Below are 23475 nucleotides of genomic sequence, written 5' to 3'. Positions count from 1 at the left end.
GTGCCGGAAAAAAAAAAAAAAAAAAAAAAAAAAAAAAAAAAAAAAAAAAAAAAAAAGAAATATTTTTCTTACCAAGAGTCACATGTAAGATTTTTTTCTTAGCCATTTACCCACAAGTTGAAACTGTTTATTTTTAGGTAGGTTTTTATTTTATTTTGTGCTTTTTTCCCCCTGGCCATGTTAAAATTATCTATATTATTAGATTAAGGTTTGATAAGCTAATTGTCAGAAATTACTCAATGTATAACTTGAATTGCATAATTAGACATGAATTTGTATTTAGCTTGCCACATAACATAATCAGTTTATAAGTGGATTGCTATTTTAATGACTGCTTTTTATTAAATCTAGTTCTGTTAACCATTAATAACCTATTAGTACTTTCTATATGCAAACATAAGAAGTTCTCATTATTTTAATACCATAGAAAGTATAAGCTGGCAGGTATTTTTCATATCAAGCAGTGTTAATGTACTGTTAAATGTAATGTTATTTTTTATTATGTATTCATTGCTTTTCTGTATAAAAGTTAAATTTTGGTAAAATTAGTCCATAACAGATTATATAAGATCAGCTCCATTTTTACTGTTTTGCAGATATTATTCTAATAGGTTTTTATTTTAAATGTTCTACATTAAGAACCTATTTAAAAATCCTTATCTTTGAGTAGTAGTCAATCTTGTCTGATGTTTTTATATAATTGTTTTTAATTATAGCATTAGGCATTTTTAAACTTCTGCCTTAGTTTTCAAAATATATTTGGTTTATTGGGAGATGAGTAGAACAATTAGAACTATTTGTAGCATAGACAGAGTAATTAGTGTAGATTTGGAAGAACATGTATATGCTAGACTGACATAAAGCTTTTGACTTTTGAGAGACCACACAGTTTTGAAGAGTTGCAAGCTTGAAAAAGGATGGCTAAAATAGTAAAGAAAGATATAGATTAAGGAAATGTAGAAAATGGGAAGTAGGGAGGTCAGGACAGGAATCTTTGTATGACAGTAAAGCTAGGAGAAGAAAAATGGAGCTAATGGTAGCTTTGGAATAGATTTTGAAGCATTTGGATGCATGCCTATGTATGCATTTATGTTTGTGTATCTCTGTGACCTAACGCAATAAGTAACGGTAGTATCAAGAATTAAACTCATCACATTGTTATACATAACTTACAAATGTTCTTTATTTGTTCCCAGGGACAACACTTAGTACTTCTTTTTTTTTTTTTCCTTTTTGTCTTTTTTCGTGACCGGCAACGGATTGCAACCCTCAGTGTTGCGCCCATACCGGACCGGGACCAGCAATGGGATCGCAACCCTCAGTGCTGCACCCGCACCTCGCTCAGCCAGTGAGCGGCCGGTCTGTATGTGGGATCCGAACCCTCGGCGGGAGTGCCGCCGCACTCCCAAGCGGCGCACTATAGCAGTGCGCCACCAGGCCGGCCCTACTTCTTGACTTATATATATTTCTGCTCACATATACCTTTAATATATCCAAATGACTTAAACCCTAATGGCCTTTGAGATCTCTACTTCTGTGTCTGAGATTTTGCCTTTGGATCACATGGCAGAACCCCATGTGGCCCTAACCCCAGACCTACTCACTGTCACTTTATACCTTCCTACATTCTTATTTTCACTAACCACATCAGTCTCTCCCTATGTCTTTTAATCTTGATACACCTTCCTATTCAATGATGAATCTGTTCTGAGGATAGGAATTTTTACAGTCAAAAAGTATTCATTCTATTCTCATGTTAAGGAAACACTCTAGCAGTTTGTTCCTCCATCTTCAGTGCCACCTTTCATTCCCAGTAAACTAACACATTTTGAAAGCAGTGTATAATGAAGTTACAGTTTTGACCTAATCTGGAAGTCACTGTATAAGAAATTGGAAAATGTTGTCTTTGAACAGTGTTCCACTTCCATTATGTTTGGAAAATATGGTTTAAATAGAAGTATTCTCTTGCAATGGAAGTGTGTTTTGTACAGAGGAAATAAATCCTAAATTACAGAGGCCCTGCTTATCTTAGTTTACAGTATATGGAGCAAGCCATAACAGGGATCTTGAAATAAATGAAAATATCTATACATATGCAAAAATTAAATATTTTTGGTTATTAATTGCATGTAGGTGATGATCCTTAGCAGCAAACAAAAGGCTCTGATGGTTCCTACTTTATCATCCACATTGAAAGAGGTAATTCAAAAAAAGTATTGGCAGAATAGGTGGGTTTTTCTTAACCATCAGAAATCTATTTTTTAAAGACCCATAGTTAATAAAAACAATTTTGCAAGATAGGTGGGTTTTTCTTAACCATCACGAATCTGTTTTTAAAAGACCCGTAGTTGGGCTGGCCTGTGGCTCACTCGGGAGAGTGTGGTGCCGATAACACCAAGGCCACGGGTTCGGATGCCATACAGGGATGGCCAGTTAGCTCAGTGGGTGAACGTGGTGCTGACAACACCAAGTCAAGGGTTAAGATCCCCTTACCGATCATCTTTAAAAAAAAAGACCCATAGTTAATTAAAACAATTTTGCAAGTAAACTGGTAATATATCTAAAATCTGTCATTATTTGGCTCACCAAACAAATAAGGTGTGTGTGATTTTCAACCAAGGCTATAAACTATATCAAATGTTTCAGGATGAAAATGTTAAAATTGATTAGAAGAGCAACTAATTTAAAGAAATTAAATTTTTAGACCTTATCCTAAGTGATGGTGATTGGATATTGAGGATTTGGGTTATTTTTATTTCCTAGGAGGTGGAATATGTGGCTTACTTTGTTTTTGATTAGTCAAGAAATTAAGATAAAATGCCTGACTAATGGGATGAAAAACAAGTAAATTTCTGTCCAGCCCAGAGACTGGAACAGAATGATATTATTAGCATAGTAATAATCATTTAAAATTTGTCTTTTACAAAGTGTCAGTTCTTAAGGAAATTTAATAGTCATACTTGTGTAGTATGTAGGATTGCTTCTCTTTCTCTATTTGTCTACATTGCCTACCTTTAGGCAGTTCTATTTCATTTACTCAACAGATTTTATCAGGGACCTACTATATATTTGGCATTGTCTCATGCCTTTTGGACTTTCAAAGTTACAAAGATTGGTGAAACAGAGTCTCTTTCTCAAAGAATTTTGAATGCTTTCTCCCTGTTGTGCCCTAAAATATTCTCAGACCTGTATTATTATCATAGGGGCATTTTTGTGTGGATGCGCCAGAATTAAACTTCAGTAAGCCTAGATTTGAATTTGTTGTCACCACAGGCTGTTTTTTTGTTTTTTATTTTTTTGACTTGAATCCTGTGAATCTGGTTCAATACATATTTGTTATTAATGGTACCTGAAGTTAATAGTCACCCTTGAGTAGAGCACAAAATTATTCTTTTTATAAAATTTTATCACAGAATGAATACAATTTAGAGGAGTCAAAATCTTTTGTAAATAGTTTTAGTGGTTAATCATGGCTTATATTTTGTGCCTTTTGAATATAAGTATATTATGAGAACTACATTAAATGAAGGCAAGAAGACACAGAAATAAGAAAATAATGTATAAGGCAACTCTTTGGGTTCTGTAGTCTTTCCTGATATTGACCGGTTGGTTTTGAGAAATGGTGTTGTTATATTTTTAATCTCAAGTGGCCCAGTAATTCTAATTTAGATGCCACATTTGAATCATTAAATCTAAAACAGCAACTGTGGCTATTTAAACCCGCCAATCCAGACAATCCTTCTCAAATATTACCTAAATAGAAATTTAAAGTACAGGTATTTTTAGCAGGTGATTGTTGAGAAGAAATTCTGAGTAATTATTGAGGAAGGTCATTGAGACAGGTCAGCTAGAGGAGGACACAGAGGCTGCCTAATGATTGGATGGATGCTACCTGGCTGGAAGATGGAGCTGATTGGTGGATCAAAATCTCAGAGGGAAACCTTGTATTTTTAGTTTAAATGTTTATTAAAATTATATTTCAACAAAGAAATGTTATGTTGTATGCTGTGTTTAACTATTAAAAGTGAAATGATCACCAGTGATGATGATTACCCTCCCAAATGATTGTTTTAAGTGATTTCTTATACATGAAATATATTTGGTTTGAGTGGTAGTAACATTTCCATTACTTTAAAATATGAACTTTTAAATTATAATATATTCAAAGTTAGAATACAACTTATCTTATGTGGTTTTCACTTGATGTTTATTTGCTGAAACCTATCTTTGTATTTTTTCAGGTTTATGTGAGATTAAGACCGTTCTTCAGGGAGTTCCTGGAACGAATGTCTCAGATGTATGAGGTAAATATGCTTAATTAAGCTAATTGCATTTGTATTTTTATCTTATTCAAAATAGTACCCATATTTAGATCATGTATAATGATTACTTCTTTTCCCCTGAATTTGTAGATCATTCTTTTTACTGCTTCTAAGAAGGTGTATGCAGACAAGTTACTGAACATACTAGACCCTAAAAAGCAACTGGTCAGGTAAATTTAATTAAGAAATAGTGGAAATGTCTGTCACACTGATCTATGAAATTATTATCATTCTATTTAATTATAATGGCCATTTTCATTTGGCTGCATATAGAGATTTATTGTGTTGAATGGTGAAAATAAATGAATTTTTTAAGCCCCAGAACTTTTTAAAAGAGTTTCTAATGATACAACTCCAGACAGACGTTCTTTAAAGGATACAAAAAATCAAATGTATTTATTCACTGTGACATCTATATCCTCATTTCTTTGGGGATTGGGGGAGGTGGGTTGTGTGTGTGTGCACATACGCATGCATGATGTTTCACTTCCTTATATCTTTGAGATAATGCATGTTATATTACCTTTGTAATGGCATAGAGAAATAAAAGTTAATTTTCACAGAAAGGATCAAATTAAACTCTTTTGCTTTTTTCAAGAACAAATATATCTTCCATGAAAGAGAATGTTACATAACTCTAACTGAAAATTACAGTTGATTAAGTCACTCAGGGTATACTGATCTGGACTCAGTTTCTTGTGTGTGCTGTGAGCCAGCAGATGCAGTGTGTTCCTGGTTAGGCAGGAGTGCTTGGGTTCTTTTAAACATTTTGAAAATTAATTCCATTATTTCTGTCAACTGAAGTGAGATATTAAGACTATAGCAATCTTGCTATATCCAAAGATATAGGAGTTACTCTTTGAGTTTTTGACCAAGAGCTGACACAGAAGGCTCATAAAAGCTTTAATAACTGAGTGTTAACTTTCTTGGATACGTTCTGTCATACTCTGTTAGTGGAAAATCCTAAACTTAATTTTCTACTGTTAATAGTACCTTTATTATTGAGTGGTTGCAACTATGCAGAAAGGCTTTTTCTAATGACCACATTTTAGACATTTTGTCCTTTTAATATAGAACTATGATGTCTTTTTTTCTTTTTGTTTTTTTAAAGTAAGCTACAGACACACAAATGAGAAATGGGATTTTCTATTCACTAAAGTGTATTGTAATTTATGCTAATTTTACCAAACTTTAATAAATTATACAATAAATACAAAAAGTATTTAATAAAGTATACAAATGATTTTGCTTTGATGACTTCATTCATTCTAAAGATTTCTGATCATCACCTCCAGTGTTCCAGGGAACAGTGGTGAGCAACACAAGCCCTTCCCTCTTGGAACTTTCATTTTACTGGGGAAGACGTCATAGTCATGCAATTTCAATGTCTTATAAATAAATACCCCTCTTTCAAACTATATTTATAAAATCTACACATTTATGGGTTTAAGTTTGTTTTATCTAGTCACATTTTGATAAACTTGAACAGTAGATTAAATTTGTTAAAGTTCTATAGGGAATTATCTGTGTTGGTGACAAGGTAGACTCTCAAATTGCTGTAATCACTGAATCCCATGAGTTCAAATATAAATTTGTCGACATGGAGGATCTGATTTTAGATGACTGGTACAAGTAGTTTTTTAGCTTTGTTCTAAAACTGCAAATACATGCTATTGGCCCTCAGATCCCTGAATAACTGGAGGGTTTTTACTGTAGTTCAGTTAAAATAACTGTGGTATCCACATACAAATTTGCTTGTCTCCTGTCTCAGTGAATTTGCTCCTATTGGCCAAGAGGCATCAGGAGTGACTTTCATTTACATGCTATACCTGCCTCTCTAATTTCTTCATATCTAAATGTTTATAGAAATAAAATATGGAATTTTATATTAGGCCGAACCAATACTTAAATTATTTTATTTAGTTTTGTTTTTCAAAGTAGGACTGTTTTTAAACCATCCAGAGGCAAATGATCATTTGACTCATTAGTAAAAGGGGAGCAAGAACTGTTTATACATTTTGTCTGTAAAATTCTTTCTCTTTGCTATCACTACTGGCACCGATATTTTTAAGGTTGAGCTTTTGTTTGTGTGTGTATATATATGTGGGGCCTTCTATTTATTTGTTTACTTTATTATTTTTTTTGGAGAGCTATGATAGATATTGTGGTTAAAATACCCCTTTCTTTATGAGTAGGCTCTGACTCCTGAAAAACTGTTTAGTGGGATTAGGACACAAGGAAGATAAACTACCAATTATTAATGTATAAAGAATGGAGTATTTCAGGGTGAAAAAAGATCAATATATCTGTGTCAATTACTAGTAATCTTCAGAGACTAATATTTTCAGTTTAAGTGGGGATTACATAATTATTACAGTATGTAAGTATTATTGTAAAACCTTTAATAGCTTTTAAAAATGATATAGCATTTCTCTAGTTAGTATCTAAAATTTATGATACATCAGTTTACATTTATAATACTTAAATCTCAGTTTACATTTATAATACTTAAATCGGAATTCACTTTTACATTTAATCCCTGTTTTTTTCAAATGATCATATACACACACTAAAAGAATTAGGGGTATTTAGGAAAAATCGAAATGATGGAATGTTTTGGTCTCAGCACCTTTTCTCAAAAAGTATAAGGAAAACTAAAAAACATTTTTTAAAATATCAACACAAAAACATTCCTTCTTATATTTTCTATTCTGGCATGTACAGGGATAGGGAGGCTGTGTGGTCTTCTGGTTAGAGCAAAGGACTGGGAGCCAGGAGGATCCTGGGTTCCAATGCGGGGCTAACCACTGACTTACTGTGTGACCTTGGGCAAGTCACTTGACCTCCTTGTGCCTCAGTCAACCATCTGGAAAATTGGTTAAAAAGCAGGACCTCGCTGACAACTAGATGCTGCATCTGAGCTGAGCTTTCCTGGGTAAATAAATTAAAAAAACAATTTAGAGTTTTTAACCCCCCTTTATAATTTAATATAGCATTTTGGGATAAACTGAAGTTCTTTAAGGCATGGTGATATTTGGTTGTAAGGTTTAATAATTGCTAAGAATTTTTATAGTAAAACTATAGCTCAAACTTAGGCCCATATTTGATTTGAGTTTCCTTTGTGAGAGATTAAGGCTTAACCTGTAAAGCCTATGGTATATGTATGTGTATATGTTTCAGTACATGTTGTCCTTTTTATAGAGATCTTTTAAAAATTAATTTGTTTTTATTTTTGTATTTAGGCACCGGCTTTTCCGTGAACATTGTGTTTGTGTACAAGGAAACTATATAAAAGACTTAAATATCCTTGGAAGAGATCTTTCAAAAACTATAATAATTGACAACTCACCACAAGCCTTTGCATATCAGGTAGGAAAAAAGTTGCTAAACAAACTCAGATTGGAAAAAATATAATGAAGACAAATGCTGTCAAACAATATGATAGGAGAAGAAAAGAAATTTTACTGGTGGAATTTCCCTGCCTGGTGTGTCATCTTTTAGAATAAGAAATGCCTAATTGACATATTTTTTGTAGAAAATTTTCTTTTCTTTTTTTGTCCTTTTTGTGACCAGTAAGGGAATCGCAACCCTTGTCGCCTGCACCACACTCAGCCAGTGAGCGCACCGGCCATCCCTATATAGGATCCGAACCCGCGGCGGGAGTGACGCTGAGCTCCCAAGTGCTGCACTCTCCCGAGTGTGCCACGGGGTTGGCCCTGTAGAAAATTTTCTTAAATGAAGTGCAACATCAGTGAAGAAAAATAATACACTATAAGAGATACATCATTTAATAGTATGCTATGTTATTAAATCAGTCATTTTATTGTAAACATGTTTGAGAATTACAGTTAGCCTAACCATGTTCTTCTAGTCTGTTTATTTAACATTCTGAATATTTTCTTAGACTACTTTGTCAATATATTTGTTCCCTTTGTTAATATTTCTTTGAAATAGAACTACAACTAAAGATGAATATACATTCTTGTATATTTGACATTATGAATAAGCTTATGTGAAATGATTTGTGAGATTTGCTTTATAATAAGTCAGTGCAGAATAGGGACGGTGGAAAGTGGATTGGGGTATAGGTGAAATAAGATTGGCCCTTAACCTTCTATGTTTTAAAATGTCCATGATGAAAAGATTTCAGGTTATTTTGTTTCTGGTTTCAGGTTATTATGCTAGTTGCTGGAAATAGAACAATGAATAGGACATGGTTTTTGTGATTTAAAAAAAAAAAATTGTGTGTGTGTGTGTGTGTATGTATGCTTTCTGATAGTGTTCTCTGTTTAGATTGGCAATATCCCTTCATTATGATGCCTAACACTGCACTATTAATAGCTATTTCTTGAATGAATAAAGGAATGTTTTTAGTTATGCTAATGGTCCTTGAAGGCTGGCCAATTAGCTGAGTTGTTTAGAGTATGATGCTGATTAATACCAAGGTCTGAGTTTGGATGCCAGTACCAGCCAACAAAAAAAATAAAATAAAATAATGGTCCTTGCAAAACTTGTTTTAATGGAAGTTTCTTGTTTAATTTTATATACACTGGGAAGAAGTGACACTGAACAACCAATTAGGCTTCAATTTATTTCTTAACATCTGTCTCTTGCACAATTGAGTTGTCAAAGCTCTGGTGGCATTCCTTTTCAAACAAACTTTTAGATCAGTGATTACTTAAATCTGCTGTTTCTGTTTTAAGCTTTTTCATTATTTATCATTTTAGCTTTCTAATGGAATCCCTATAGAAAGTTGGTTTATGGACAAAAATGACAATGAACTCCTAAAGTTGATTCCATTTCTGGAGAAGCTTGTAGAACTGGTCAGTATATCTTATAATTTATCTTTTTCTATTGTGTGTTTGTTAGCTCAACTATATTAAATATTTCTTCACTTTATGTATATTGACTTTTAAACTCAACTGTGGTAGGAGATTATGGCAAAGGCTGAAAATGATTGAGTGTTTCTGAGCCTTATAAATTTTATTAAAATTTATGCTTATTAGTATTTAAAAATTTATAGACTGAATGTACTACTTCAGTGGGTTTCCTCTTGCAAGTCACTTTGTGTTAGAAATTAAATTGATTTTGTTTTGCTTTCATAATTCATACCTAGAATTAATGCTTATGCCACTCAAACTTTAATCTGGGAATTATTTTCCTTTATCAGTGGTTCAGCCAATTTAAGACTAATGTAGAAAGCAGAATTCAGTGGCTTAACCCTTTCGCCTGTCTTTTGGTTTGGCTGCTATTGCCTGATTGTTCTTATGAAACTAAAACTTTAATGAAAGTTTTTGTTTTTAATCTAAATTTAATTCTAAATTAACCGCATCTGTGTAGTATCTCTTGCAAACAAAATAATATAAGTTGTGAAGTAGTGATATATTTTCTTTGCAAAGTCAGAATGTTTGTAATGTTATGAGGATCATATCTTTGAAATAATTATCTTTTTTCCACACAGAATGAAGATGTCCGACCTCACATCAGAGACAGATTTCGCTTGCATGATTTGCTGCCCCCAGATTAAGTACAAAAACTTGTCAAATCACTGAAGGGGGAAAGAATGCAGGACCCTTTTGGACTAAGACAAAAACATTGCCATTACTGTTGAAATTTTGCATTTTTGTACCCCGTCTTGCTTTTCTTATCTTTGGTGCCCAATAATAATCAAGGGTTACAGAAAGAGACTTTATCTATCTCAGATTGAATACATACAGTAGGTAGGCTAAAACAGAAGAGTCTTTAGAACTAGTGCGACTCCAGTGAAATTTTTTTATGTACAGACATCTGCAGTTTATAAAGAATTCTGTTTCTGCCACCAGCAGTTTGACCTGTAGTCACACAGGATTTTATGATAATAACAGAGATGAAAATGGACTTTTATTTTCTCTCTGTTTGGTGCTCTAAGTGGGTTTGTAGCCACTTTTCTGTTACTTTACGATTCTCATTTCAACAGGAATGGCCAGTAAAAGTTGTTTTATTTTTCCTGTTAAGGTTTATAACCTTTTTACATTTTTGACCTGTATTAGATTAGAATTTCATTATGCATTCCTTTTAGTTGAGGCGCTTCATAGTTTCCTGGAAATAGTCAATTTTTAGGTTTTTTATTATACATTTGAATGGCCGTTTTCCTGCTTTGTCTGCCTGCATATTGTATATTTGTTTAAAAATATTCTCTACTTTTAGTCCATGTAAGTTTCATTTTAAAAGACATGCATTTATATTTTGTTTCTGTAATATTCTACTGTAGGTAAAATCTTTTCAAAAATCAAGAGACTGGGTAGATAAGATATATGAATGACTAATATTCAAAAGATTTAAACCATTGTGATGGCTTGTATTCCCAAATGGTAATATCTTGCAATGGCACACAGATTTATGGATACAGGTATACCTCAGACTTCACTGTGCTCACCAATCTTTGAGGAGAATGAGTTTGGTCACCTGTTGGGCTTGATTTAGTTACTGCTGCCTTTGGTTTTCTCCAGGAGTGAAGTATTCAGCACAGTGATTCAGTATTTTTAGTTATTTTGCATGGGCTGGTAGTACCTCTGTTATGCTCTTGATTACAATCAATTTTAAAACTCTGTGTAACAGTCTTGGTACCTAACAGTAGCTATGCATAATCCTGTGGCACAGTACACTCCCAGGCCACCAATGCAGTTAATATGCTCTCATAGTGGTTTTCTATGCTATATGAAAATAGTCTTCAAGCCTTGGTTCTCTAATGCAGCTACCACAAGAGGTCAATATTTTTATAGTGGTGTGTAATCTCCTTTTCGGGAGGCTTTTTATGGAAGGTAGAATTTGTAAAAGTTAGTATGCTTTGCCTCTCGACTGCATTAACATGCCACAGGCTCAGACTGTTTTTGTGTAAAGGATGTCAAAGAACGGCACTTTTTCTAAAGAGAAGTTTGATATTTTGTATGCTTGTTAAGAAAGTACAGTATTGGAAATTAAAGGTGGACAACTGATAATTGAGGAGTATGTCAATTAATTTTTTATGTATATTACCTGTTTACTTGTACAACTTATTGTACAAATTACATGCAGCTTCATTTTCAAATGAATCCTTAAAATAAGGAAATCTTTTTAGGAAAACATTTAATTTTTGTATTTTTGATTTTAAAGGCATGAGTTATGTCAGTTTTCAGTGTATTAATGAAGATTTTAACTTTTCATCAGGTTGAGTGTTTTCTTACTATATTATCTGTTGTGTACGTAGTTAGCATATTGTGTCACTGAACTGTTTAAAAATCTAGCATGTAGAGCCTGTTTTGTGGAAAATCCTTATTCATTAAAAAAAAATCATGGCAGATTTTCTGCAAAAAAAAAAAAAAAGCAAAAGTATTTGCAATTCAGAATACTGATTTTTCTTTTTAATTTAAAGAAAGGTATTTTGCTTGCAGGAAAAACTACAGATTCATTTTAATGAGAATCTTTGAAATGTATTTATCTTTAGGGCATCTGGGCATCTTTATGCTGTTTGTCTTCTGTCTTTCTTGAAATAAAATGTACATATGTTACCTTTACATATGCTCTTGCTCAAAATTGTGAACCTAGTTACATTTCTCCCTGCTCTCTTCCTTTTTATGCTCAAACAGCAAAACCCAAAACCTATAGAAGATCTGAACTTTCAGCATGCATAATTGCCGAAAGTTTTCCTGATTAAGTAAATACAAAGGGCTTTCCTATAGCTTAAAGGGAAATGCAAGCACCTATACCATTATGCCTTGTTAATAATAAACACCAACTTTTCTAATCATCTTGTATTAATGGTAAAGTTGTTTTCAGTCCCATGCTAGGAAAGTTCCTTTAAGTAAACTGATAGTCTAATCTAGCATAACCGTAAGGAAAGGAAAAAAAAAGGGGGGGGGGGGATTTTTTATGGCCTGGATAAGTTTCTTGAGACTAATTTATTTTTTTTCTCTATTACTTTATTTGGGTCATTTTAAATTTAATATCAAATTTAAAATAATTTATAAAGAGACAATTTCACCAGCCTCTTTCCACCTAATACAATGTTTTATCTTCCCATTATTTCTTTTTTTCTTTATCTGTTGGTAGATGTTAAACGCTTCCATTTAAATAATTGGAAGTGTATATTTTTTGCATTGAGATATGCCCAGTCCCTTCAGCTCACACAGGAAATGTGAACTCAAAAAACTGACTCTGCTAAATGCAGGAGAGATGGATACCTGATGAGACACACAAAAATGACCTGTGTACATATTAAAACTCTATAGTACATTATTAAAATTGTGCTATTTCCAGTGGTAAATTTCTGGCTTTTATGACATTCTATTAAATATTTGTATCATTGTTAGGATGTTTTAATCAGTTCTGTTTTTTAATTCCATGTAATATATGTAGCCGTAATCAGATTTATATCACCATATTTCTCCCTGGGCCCTAAAAGAGAATTGTATCCATAAATTGTTTTATATTAGCTAGTATGTATATTTATTTACCCGATGGCTTTATCTGTTTCCCAGAATTTGTTTGGGATTTGTTGACAGCATTGTGTAACTTCTATAAATGGCTATTTTCTTGTTACTGTCAGTGAAATGGATGTGTACATTGTTTTTTAATATAAATTCTCTGGGTTTTTGTTTTTGTTTTTGTTTTATTTTTTTAGGGTTAATATAGAATGGTTTTTTAAAAAAGTTACCTTTGGCCAATGACTTTTTCAGCTAGATATTACTTTCATTCAACCTTCTAAAGAAGCTTGTTTCTCATTGTTTTGTTCAGTCAACTTGCCTGAAAAAGAGACTTCATCTCATCAGTGAAGAAAGCATTTCATTACTTCTACAAATCTTGCCAGCGAGCACAGAATTCTTCAGAAGGACCAGATTTCTTCCACGTCTGTGTCTATCACATAAAGCTGAAATGTAAAGGACACTGAAGCCTTCATTTAATTGTACTAATATGATGGTGTTATAATACTACATCATTAGCTAGTTAAGGTTTTCTGACCTGTCTTCTCTTTGTCTTCCTAGGTATTTATTTGTTATCTCTTTTAATCTTGTGTATCTAAATTTAGTTGATAGTTACACACCAAATAACTATGCCAAGCAACTAGGAAAGAATGTTTATTTTATTTCCCCTTATAGGGGAAGAGTGGACTGGGAACAAAAATGTATGGGCCAAAAGGCCTTAGGTTGTCATTCATTCACTTTCTTATTCCTCTCATGAGCTATATTTGAGTATAGTATTTTTTCAGTGCTGATGTGCTTGATATGTCATTACTTTTCATGTCTTTCCCTGAGTTGAAAGCCTGCTAGGAACATGTACAAAATACATTTAAAATTTTCAGAATAGGAACCACAAACTTAGTATCTTATATTTAAATGCTACTTAAATTATTATTGGAATCCAAGTCTCACTAACTAGGATACATTTTTATAAAATGTTTCTCTGTATCTTGAACTGAAATTTCTTGCCCAGAGGCAAGAGTTCTGGGGATATAAAACATTTTGAGGTCTTTTTAAAAAGGGGATAAGAACAACAAGTTTATACTCATTAATTTATGGTTTTGATATTAGTATTTTTAAGATACATCAGTGGTTCCCAAAACTGACTATTCATTAGAATTACTCTGAGGAGCTTTCAAATACAGATTCCTCAGGCCTACCCCTTGATTGAAAATTATCTCATGGGACATAGAGCAGGGCCTGAGAGTTCTGTATTTTTTTTAAAGCTCTCCTGGTAATTCTAATAGCCAGGTGTGGGAAATTGCTGTCTTAAATCATGTGACAGCAGTTTGAGAATAGGCAACAAAATAAAAGTTTACCAGACATCTCTTTGATAGTTTTCTTTTTCTTTTTCTAAACTGGGATCAGATTTCACAGAACTTATTCAAGATACATGGAGGAATAATAATGAAGATTGAGGCTACTGCTCATTATCACTCTTGTCTTTGATACTTTTTTTTAAGAGTTTGCCTTTCTAGGACTTGGAATAGTTGATAATATACACAGCTGAAGGACATGTCCCTGAATGAGACCATTATATATATATATATATATATATATATTAACTGTAAAATATTTCACTATTTTTTTATTTTATAAATCTTTGTAGAAATAAGCAATGAAATACTACTTTCATCTTTTGAAATGGGATTTTTCAAGGCAATGTCCTTTTGGCATTAAGGTAGGCGGAAGTTAATATTCTCTCTACCAGTTTCCACATGAATCAATATAAAGTCATGGACATTTAAAAATCTCAATTTAATTTCTACTTACTATGCAGTATAGCCGTGAACAAGTAATGTAGATTTAGTTTTCTCATCTTCAAATGCCCTGATCACCCTACCTCACAGGGTTGTTGTGGGGATAAATAAAACTTTTATGGAAGCACTTTTCTTTGATGATACTTTATCAGCCATCAGAGACAATATAGTTTCTAACAACTTATGTTTGTATAGTGCTTTTTTTGTTTGTTTACATATGCACTATTTTTTCACATTACTTTTTGATGTTAATCTTCAAGACAAACCTGTGAGGACCAGAGAGGGCCGCCACACAGCTATTCTGGGAGACTTGAATTCAGTCATCACTGTAACATGCTGTTTCCCTTGGCATTCTTGTATGATTACATTTGTACACAAATACAAAGCTTTCTCCAGTTTGTAAATCAGTTTAGACAACAAAATGTTCTTACAAGGGCTGGCCTGTGGCTCACTCGGGAGAGTGCGGTGCTGATAACACCAAGGCCATGGGTTCGGATCCTATATATCGATGGCTGGTTAGCTCACTGGTTGAGTGTCATGCTTACAACACCAAGCCAAGGGTTAAGATCACCTTACTGGTCATCTTTAAAAAAAAGTTCTTACAAAATATAAGGAATAGAGAATGGTACAAACTAGGCCTACCGATGATAATCCAGTTTTTATACTGGAAGGAAATTCCAACTTCTAAGTGTGCCTTTTTATTTTGCAGATAAGGAAATGCATCTAGAAAAGTGACTTCCCAAAATCAGAGCTGGGACTAGAATCTATGTCTAATAACCATTACTTGAAATAATGATTTTAGAAGGGAAGGCATTAATTTCTGGAACTACTGTAACCAGGGGTGAAATAAAACACTTGAGTAGACCAAGCTTATTAAGAAGGGGTTGCTTTTGAAAAGTAGAGGTGAGACGGCAAGGAAGAACCATTTTATAGTGAACTAAGATGAAGGATTCATATTTATATGGGCTAAACAACTTGAGCCAATATAACTATAAAATAGCACTCTAGTCCCACCCTAATCTGTGATGAGATTTGATAAGTATTTTCCCTAAACTCCAAAGGAGTTTGCATAGACAGGTTTGAGAGTCACTGCAGTAATCCTTAAATGATTGCACTTCAGGTGAATAGTTGATTTAGGAGCATGGTTAATGACAGCATGATGTTCAGAGTCAAAAGACCTGAATTAAAGTCCCTAAGAACTCTAGACGAGGCAGTTATCTGAGCCAAAATTTGTTCAGTAAAGTGGGTGCACTAGGACCTGCCTTTCAGAATTATAAAGATCAAATGAAACATCAAAGCATGTTATAAACTGTAAAGCAATATCCAAGAAATGTAACAGAATGGAGGTGTTAAAGCAGCTAGTTCGTTGAAGGAGAGCATGCAAGAGGGATGAGAAGAACTATACAGAGGGGTTTGGGAGTTGTCTGAAGCCAGAAGGCAGGATTGAGCAGTAGGATCAGGGTATTGTAGTAGGATAGTGGAGACATCACCCATACCCGTTGAAAACGTGTTTGATGAGAATATGTTGAAGACTAAGTATTGGTTTAAGAAGTCTAGCAAATACGGTAGGAGGCTCACATAAAGGACTTGCTAAGTTAGACGTGCATTAGTAATGGATGAACCAAATGAATTAGAGCTTTTGGTGGCTACCACATAGTAAGCTTTAATATTGTATTTTATGTATGACTATTTGTTGAAGGTAGCTATGAGCAGCTCTCCCAATGACAGTAAAAAGTCATTTAAAAAATAACACTACCTTACTATGTGTTAGGCACTATGCCAGGTTCAATGGCAGAAGAAAGCAAAACTGACACTGCCCTTAAGCTAACAATCTAGCAGTGGAGATTGACATTTATTGTTGAGAAAGGGGTCATAAAGGAGAAGAATGATTTCAAGAGTGCTAACAACAGTCATTTAAATTGAGATCCTTAGAATATTGAAGGACTAAAGCCAGGCTTGACTGTGGGGAGGGGAGGTTCAAGCAGGGGTATAAATGATCAGATCTGTCTTAAAAAGATTATGTTGGGGCCGGCCCGGTGGCGCACTGCTACAGTGCGCTGCTTGGGAGTGCGGCGAAGCTCCCGCCGAGGGTTCGGATCCCACATACAGACCGGTTCCCGCTCACTGGCTGAGCGAGGTGCGGGTGCAACACCAAGGGTTGCAATCCCGTTGCCGGTCCCGGTCCGGTACGGGCGCGACACTGAGGGTTGTGATCCGTTGCTGGTCACGAAAAAAGACAAAAAGGAAAAAAAAAAAAGATTATGTTAGCTGCTATATAGGGAATAGAATAGGTGTGTGGGAGACTAGTTAGAAGTTATATAATTCCATGCAAAGTACTGTATTCTCCAAGACAACAAATGGTTAATGCATTGGATGCTAGCATTATAGTGGACAATCTGAGGTAAGGAGATTGGTAAGGTTCTGGGGAAGAGTATGGCTTGTCTGGTTTACTGAGAGCTTACTAACCGTGTAGATTTGGGGCATTCACTGAAGAAGGCATGTTTTTTTTCCACTGGCCAGACAGGAATGGGAAGGTACTCTAGGATTTTATGGCACCCTACAAAATATAGAAAAATGTATGGGCATTGAATGGAGATAGTGTCATTTTATGTCTTACCAGATTCTTGGGTAGGTTTTTTCTTGTTTTTAGGTTTTGGTTTAAAATGAAAAAGTCAATTTGCTGTTTCTGTATCAAATCACATAAGTCAAATCTTTTATAAAAATATAATGACTCAGTAATTTTGGAATTTTCCTGCTCTTCAGCCTTAACCTATTTCATCTCTGAGATTTTGAGTGGCGCTTAAAGCACTTCCCTTAAGAAGCCATGAGCAGCTCTGCTTCATTCCTGCTGTCATTTACTCTCCTATAGCTTTAATGATTAAACTTCTTGAGGACAGAGGGTTTAATGTTAATTTGTTCAACAAACATATACTGATTACCTACTGTGCTCATCTGCAAAATGGGAATACTGTTATTTGTGATTAAAGGGCTTCCTTAGAAGCTTGTGAATCACCGGTTGGTTTTAACGACTAAATGAAGTCCCTAGCTTTCATTTCTAGACACTTGTTTTCCTGCTTCCTCATCTGAAAAAGCAGCATGCATAATTTTCAATTTCTGCTTCTAAAACTTATCAATGCTGCATACACATAGTCCATGTATTTTTCCACCTTCAACCTCCCCACCCCCGACCTCACTTTCAATTGCATGTGGTTAAACACTTTGGAGTTAATATCCCCAGAACCTAGAATAGTATTTGGTACAGGGTAGGCACTCAATGATTATTTGATAAATTAAGGAACAAATGAGCCCATATTTCAAAGTTTGGACCTCAAAGTCCAGAAAATAGATTCATTCAGTACACGCAGAATTAACTCACAAGACACTAATTTTTAAGCCAGATTTCAATTTTATTTACTGTCAGCAAGTTTCCTCCTTAACATACTAAAATCATAATCAGATGACTGCTTGGTAAAAGAACCAGAGTGAGTCTGTTGAAAGAACTGGGCAGGCCAGTTAGCTCAGTTGGTTAGAGCATAGTGTTGATAAGACCAAGGGCCAGGGTTTGATCACCGTACTGGCCAGTGGCAAAAGATAGAGTGTGTGTGACCCTTAATGGCTAATATCAAGTCAACAGGATGTCCTCATTGCTACTGAATACATATCCTACAAAAGTCTGCAGATTAGCTTGCCCTTTTCTCTGGAGACTGTCAAAATCATGTTCTCTGGCTTTACCTTCCCTACATTTCACCTTCTTTTTGTTAACATTTTTTGAAAAGATACATTGTCTTAAAACATATTCAGCCAAGTTAATACATATAACTCAATTACCACTTCAGAAACATAGCTTTGCTTTCCTGAGACTCCACCTTCCACCTTGGGGTAATTGCTTGGATCTGGCATCTTCTTAGCCACTAATTTACTACTCCTAGTTCAGACTAGTGCTACAATGCTGTGGGCTTTCTAGTAACGAGACATATAAAACATATATAGCTTGCTTCCTTGGGACCCAGCTATATTAATTTTTCTTTGAGACTACCTTTCATGAAGAGAAAAAATGATCAGAGGGGCAGTTTTTTCTTGGAAAGAACACAGTTCTGCAAAGAAATTTATTCATGCAGTCATTCAATGGTTATTAAGTGCCTACTAATACCAAACACAGACTTAAGTATAACACAGCATTGGCCTCTGTTAAGATTTCTTACTGCAATTAGACTGTACTAGGGTGTATATGTTTTTTAGCTGAGGCCAAGAGTGGAATTTACTGGAGAGAGATGGGTGTACCTTATGGCATTTAAGGAAGAGCTGGATAACTGGACATCAGGGAAGGCAGAAAGAAATAACGTGGCTTGGAAAATCATCGGTTCAGCAGGAGTTTGTGGCCCTCCCTTCAGAAAGCTGTCATCAGCCACCAGTAACCCAGGTTCTAGGAGTCTTGAGTTCCAAATTCTAAAACCCTAGAGAGAGAATCTTTCGGTTATCTATTACTTCATAACAAATTATTCCCAAAACTTAGATGCTTAAAATAACTTCTCTCTCACAGATTGGTGGGTTGACTGGGCTCAGTTGGGCAACTCTCATGTGGGGTCTTCTGTGGTTGCATTCAAATGGTATTTGGGATGGAATCATCTGAAGACTCAACTAGGATGGATGTCCAAGATGCTTCTTCACTTCCATGTGTGGCACCTCTGCTGGGATAGCTGGAACAGCTACAGGCTGGCTAAGTATTCCTCTCTCCCTATGCAGCCTCGCCATGTGATTACTTTGAACTTCTTCACAGCATGGTGGTCTTCAGGTAGTAAGACTTCTTAATTGGTGGCTGGCTTCCACTAGAGTGAGTATTACAAAACGTATACCTGGAAGCTGCAAGGCTTGCTAAGTGCTAGTGGTTAGATGTCACTTCTGCCCTGCCTATTGGTCAAAAATGAATCACAGGGGTAACCCAGATTCAAGGGAAGGAGACCACTTAAGGGCTTGAATACTGTTTACTGAGGGGCTATTGCTGGAGACCAGTTACCACAGAATTTGATGGTTCCACTGAGTTACTTATATCTCACCTAGGGGCAGATCAAGATTTTATATGGCTTGAAGAACATACAATTTAGAGGGCTTTCTTGAAGAATGGGAGGGGTCCATGCAGCAAGGGGCCCCAAAGCTAAAGCTTCATTAGCTTCACAGTTAATCACAATCAGCTATGGTAAGGCAGCATAAAAGGCTTTTGGGACCCCATAAACTCTTCTGTACTAGGTCAATTTCCAGAAAAAGAGGAATCAGTGTGAACTCTCTCACCCTCATCAGAAGTGTCCAGTGTTCAATTCAATATAATCTGATCATTTCAATGACTAAAAACCAGGTCTCCTGACTTCCAAGCCATGGATTTTTTTTTTTTTTAAAGATGACCGGTAAGGGGGTCTTAACCCTTGACTTGGTGTTGTCAGCACCACACTCTCCTAAGTGAGCTAACCGGCCGTCCTTAAATAGGGATCCAAACCCGTGGCTTTGGTGTTATCAGCACCACACTCTCCCGAGTGAGCCATGGGCTGGCCCTATAAGCCATGGATTTTTGAATATGCCATATTTCATAGTACTTTAAAATTAAAGACACACACACACACACACACACACAGTAGAACTGGAAAGATAACGAAAATTTTTTAAAAACTTACTATCCTCCCTGTACCTTTTTCCTCTGACTGCTCCTTAAATGTTGATGTCTTTCAAGGATTTTTCTCATTCTATGCCACCTTCAGATGCCTCTAGTTTCACGTGATTTCATCCATCACCATAATCAGGCAACTCTTAATTCTCCATTTGTAGTCCAGACCTCTCTAGTTCCAAAGTCTATTACACATTTCCATTTGGATGTCCCACAGAGATCAAAATTTGGTGGTGAAACTTAATTTACCCTGTATTCCTTATTATGATGAGAGGCACCATTCAGTTTTCTTTTTTAACCATTCAGTTATTTCCAAAAGCATTTATCAAGCATTTACTATGTGCCAGGCACTGGAAATACAGTAGTAAGTAACGCAGACATAGTTTCTGTGCTTCAAACATGTTAAAAAAGTAAACAAGATCACTACAAATGCTATGACAAAAACAGAATGATGAGAGTAACTGAGGAGTTTCCTTGCAGGAGGGAGATCAGGGAAGGGCTCTCTGCAAAGGGAGCATTTGAGCTTTGATGTGAAGGAGAAGTCAATCACACAAAGTGTGGAAAGAGCACTGTAGGCAGAAAGAACAGTAAGTACGAAGTCCCCAAACAGAAAAAAGCTTAATATTAATAGCCTCAGAGAGCCAGGAACAATGAAGTTAATGGGGGGGCGGGGGCGGAGAGAGAGAATGGCATGGAGGGGTTGGTGGCAGGTAGGAGTCAGTTTCATATAGGGCCTTTTATAAGGAGTTGGACTTTATTCTAAAAACAAGAAGCTATTAAAGGGCTTTCAACTGGGGGGAAGCAATGTCACCATCTGATTTACATTTTTAAACAAGCAAACGTTCTGGTGTATAATGAATGGATTGTAGAGGGAAAAGAGTAGAAGAAGGAAGACCAATTGGGAGGTTATTGTAGTAGGCAAGTCTAGAGATAGCTTGGAATAAGGTGGTAGCAAGAGACATGGAGTAATTCAATGGCTTAAAGATAATATTGGAAGTAGATCCACAGAACTTGGTGATGGACTGAATTTAGCAGTTGAGAGAAGGAAAGAAATCAAGGATAGGTCTCATGTTTTTCACTTGAGCACCTAGTGGGTATTACCACCACTCATCTCCAAAGGCATCATCTTCTGCTGCTCCCTTCCCCTCCTCCTCCATATCCACTCAGTCATAATATTTAGTCAGAGTTCTCTGATAAAGCAGAAACAATAGGATGTGTATATATATATATATAGGAAGAGATTTATTTTAAGGAATTTCGGGAGCTCCCAAGTCTGAAATCTGCAAGGTAGGGAAGTGGCTAGAGACCAAAGTTAAGATTTAATGCTGCAATGCGGAGGCAGAATTCCTTCTTCCTGAGGGTCTAGTCTTAATTTGGACAGACTGGATGAGGCCCATCTACATTATGGAGGGTAATCTGCTTTACTCAAAGTCTACTGAATTAATGTTAATCACATCTAACAAATACATTCACAGCAACAACTAGATGGGTTTTTAACCAAAAACTGGGTAACATGGGAACCATGGCCTAACCAAATCGATACATAAAATTAACTATTACAGTCACTAAATTCTATTGACCCTGACCTTTAAATATTTCTCAGATTGGTTCCTTCCTCCCCATTGCTGTTGTGTTCTTCTCATTTAATTAATTCCTAAAATACTTATGTATTAGGTACTTTGCCAAATGTTGGGGATACAATCGTGAATACGGTGAAGATAGGCTGTGCTTTCAGGGACTTACATTCCAGACTTTGTCTTGCCTCCTTTGAAACCACCGTCATAAATGGATGCCTGTTGATCACTGCCTCTCACACTAACTTGGCTGCAGAGTTATCTCTCTCTTTTTTTTTTTTTTCCTTTTTGTCTTTTTTACTGACCAGTAACGGGATCTCAACCCTCGGTGTTGCACCCGCACGGCGCTCAGCCAGTGAGCGGGAACCGGTCTCCATATGGGATCCGAACCCTCAGCGGGAGCGCCGCCGCGCTCACAAGCGGCGCACTCTCCAGTGCGCCACCGGCCGGCCCAGAGTTATCTCTTAAAAGACTATAAAATGTTTATTTGCAGACTCACTGAAAAAATACACAAGAAAGGGGCGCAATTGTTGCCACTATAAAGAACAGAGCGGCTGATCATTATATCTACCCTTGAATGTTGTGCCAAGTACGTGTACTACATATTCGAAAATAAGAAAACAAAAAATTAAAACATCCGAAACGACTCGCCCCTGAAAATCCTGCAGCGGAGCCCAGTGGCCCATCTTAAGCCATTTATGCCAGTTCACCTGTTCAGTTTATCTCCAATTGCGCCACTCAGTCAGGTGAGGGACCACACGCGTTCTTTCTACCGGAAATGCACTTGAACAAATTTCATTTGGTCTCTCAAACTCCAGTTTCGGCAGCGCCTACCTCAGGAAGCCTTTCTGGCATTCTGCTGCAGCCCATCCCACTCCAACCCACTCCACCCTCCACCCGGCCGCCGTTAGTTACCTTGTTACACATAACCTCATAACGCTTCTTTTTGTTGCAGTCATCACTCTGTGTCGAGATCCGTTTACACGGCTATCTTTGCTACTTGATTGAGGACAACGCTAGAGCTTATTCCTAGCACAGACCAAGGAGATGCCAAATTGTTCTGTGAAAAAATCAACGTGTCGGCCTCAAGGGGCGCACAGAAAGCGATAAAGCCTCGAGGACTGGGACTCTCTTCGATCCCTTCGTGACTAACTCTGGGCAAACGTGCCCGGAGCTGGCTCCGCGCACTCTGACAGAGAAGGCTGCCAGGAACGCGGCCCTTTCCACTTGCTCCTTCCTTGGCGCCCGGCTCACGCCGGCTTCCAGAGGGTCCCCTGTCCCCTAGCCTAGCGCCACGGCACCCTCCAGGGGCCGGGGAGGCCCGTCCACCAACTCCTACAGGCGGGCGTGGGGTTTAGACCCCTTCTCTGAGCGCGGCGTGGAGAGGATGGGGGCTCCTTGGTATCCTCCAGCGGCCACTGGCGGAGATCACAGTGACCAGAGGGAGGGCTCACCCTCTGGTCAGGGCGGGGCTGCGGGTGGCAGGGAAGGGACTGCGAGGACTGACGAGGACCAAGCGCCAGGCAAGGGACCGCCCTACTAACTTCCCCGCACTTACGTTTCTTCCCCGAGCCCAGGCTGGGAGTGGCAGTCTCCCCGCCCCACGAGCTCCAGGGGTGTCCATCGCTGTGAGGAACTGGACGCTAGGCCTAGCCCTCCGCCCCGAACCCCGCTCCGCCCACGTCCCCTCCC

General features: G+C 36.5%; 1 protein-coding gene and 1 long non-coding RNA gene across 6 annotated transcripts in view; one reads left to right on the top strand and one right to left on the bottom strand.

Annotated features, from left to right (window-relative positions):
• The window catches only part of CTDSPL2 (CTD (carboxy-terminal domain, RNA polymerase II, polypeptide A) small phosphatase like 2), a 66306-nt gene extending 53373 nt beyond the window's left edge, over window positions 1–12933 (top strand). For 2 of the 4 annotated variants that reach the window (XM_008574096.1, XM_008574097.1), the window contains exons 9-13: window positions 4242–4304; window positions 4413–4492; window positions 7565–7691; window positions 9050–9145; window positions 9784–12933. In XM_008574096.1, coding sequence (XP_008572318.1) covers window positions 4242–4304; window positions 4413–4492; window positions 7565–7691; window positions 9050–9145; window positions 9784–9849 — 432 coding nt within the window. In that variant the 3' untranslated portion in view covers window positions 9850–12933. The remainder of the gene's footprint in view (window positions 1–4241; window positions 4305–4412; window positions 4493–7564; window positions 7692–9049; window positions 9146–9783) is intronic. The other 2 variants (XM_008574099.1, XM_008574098.1) reach the window with 1 other exon arrangement.
• A 5014-nt stretch (window positions 12934–17947) lies between these two features.
• Window positions 17948–23420, bottom strand: LOC103591617. 2 transcript variants are annotated; one of them, XR_550595.1, is made up of 2 exons: window positions 23342–23420; window positions 17948–19010 (listed from the first exon to the last, which is right to left on the bottom strand). It is a non-coding gene; the product is annotated as an uncharacterized LOC103591617 (long non-coding RNA). The 2 variants fall into 2 exon arrangements; XR_550594.1 differs by lacking the exon at window positions 23342–23420 and adding an exon at window positions 22699–23011.
• Window positions 23421–23475: the final 55 nt, after the last annotated feature.

The sequence above is a fragment of the Galeopterus variegatus genome, unplaced genomic scaffold (assembly GCF_000696425.1).
Source record: "Galeopterus variegatus unplaced genomic scaffold, G_variegatus-3.0.2 Scaffold997, whole genome shotgun sequence".
NCBI classification, from domain to species: Eukaryota; Metazoa; Chordata; class Mammalia; order Dermoptera; family Cynocephalidae; genus Galeopterus; species Galeopterus variegatus.
This window is presented reverse-complemented; position numbering and strand designations above follow the sequence as displayed.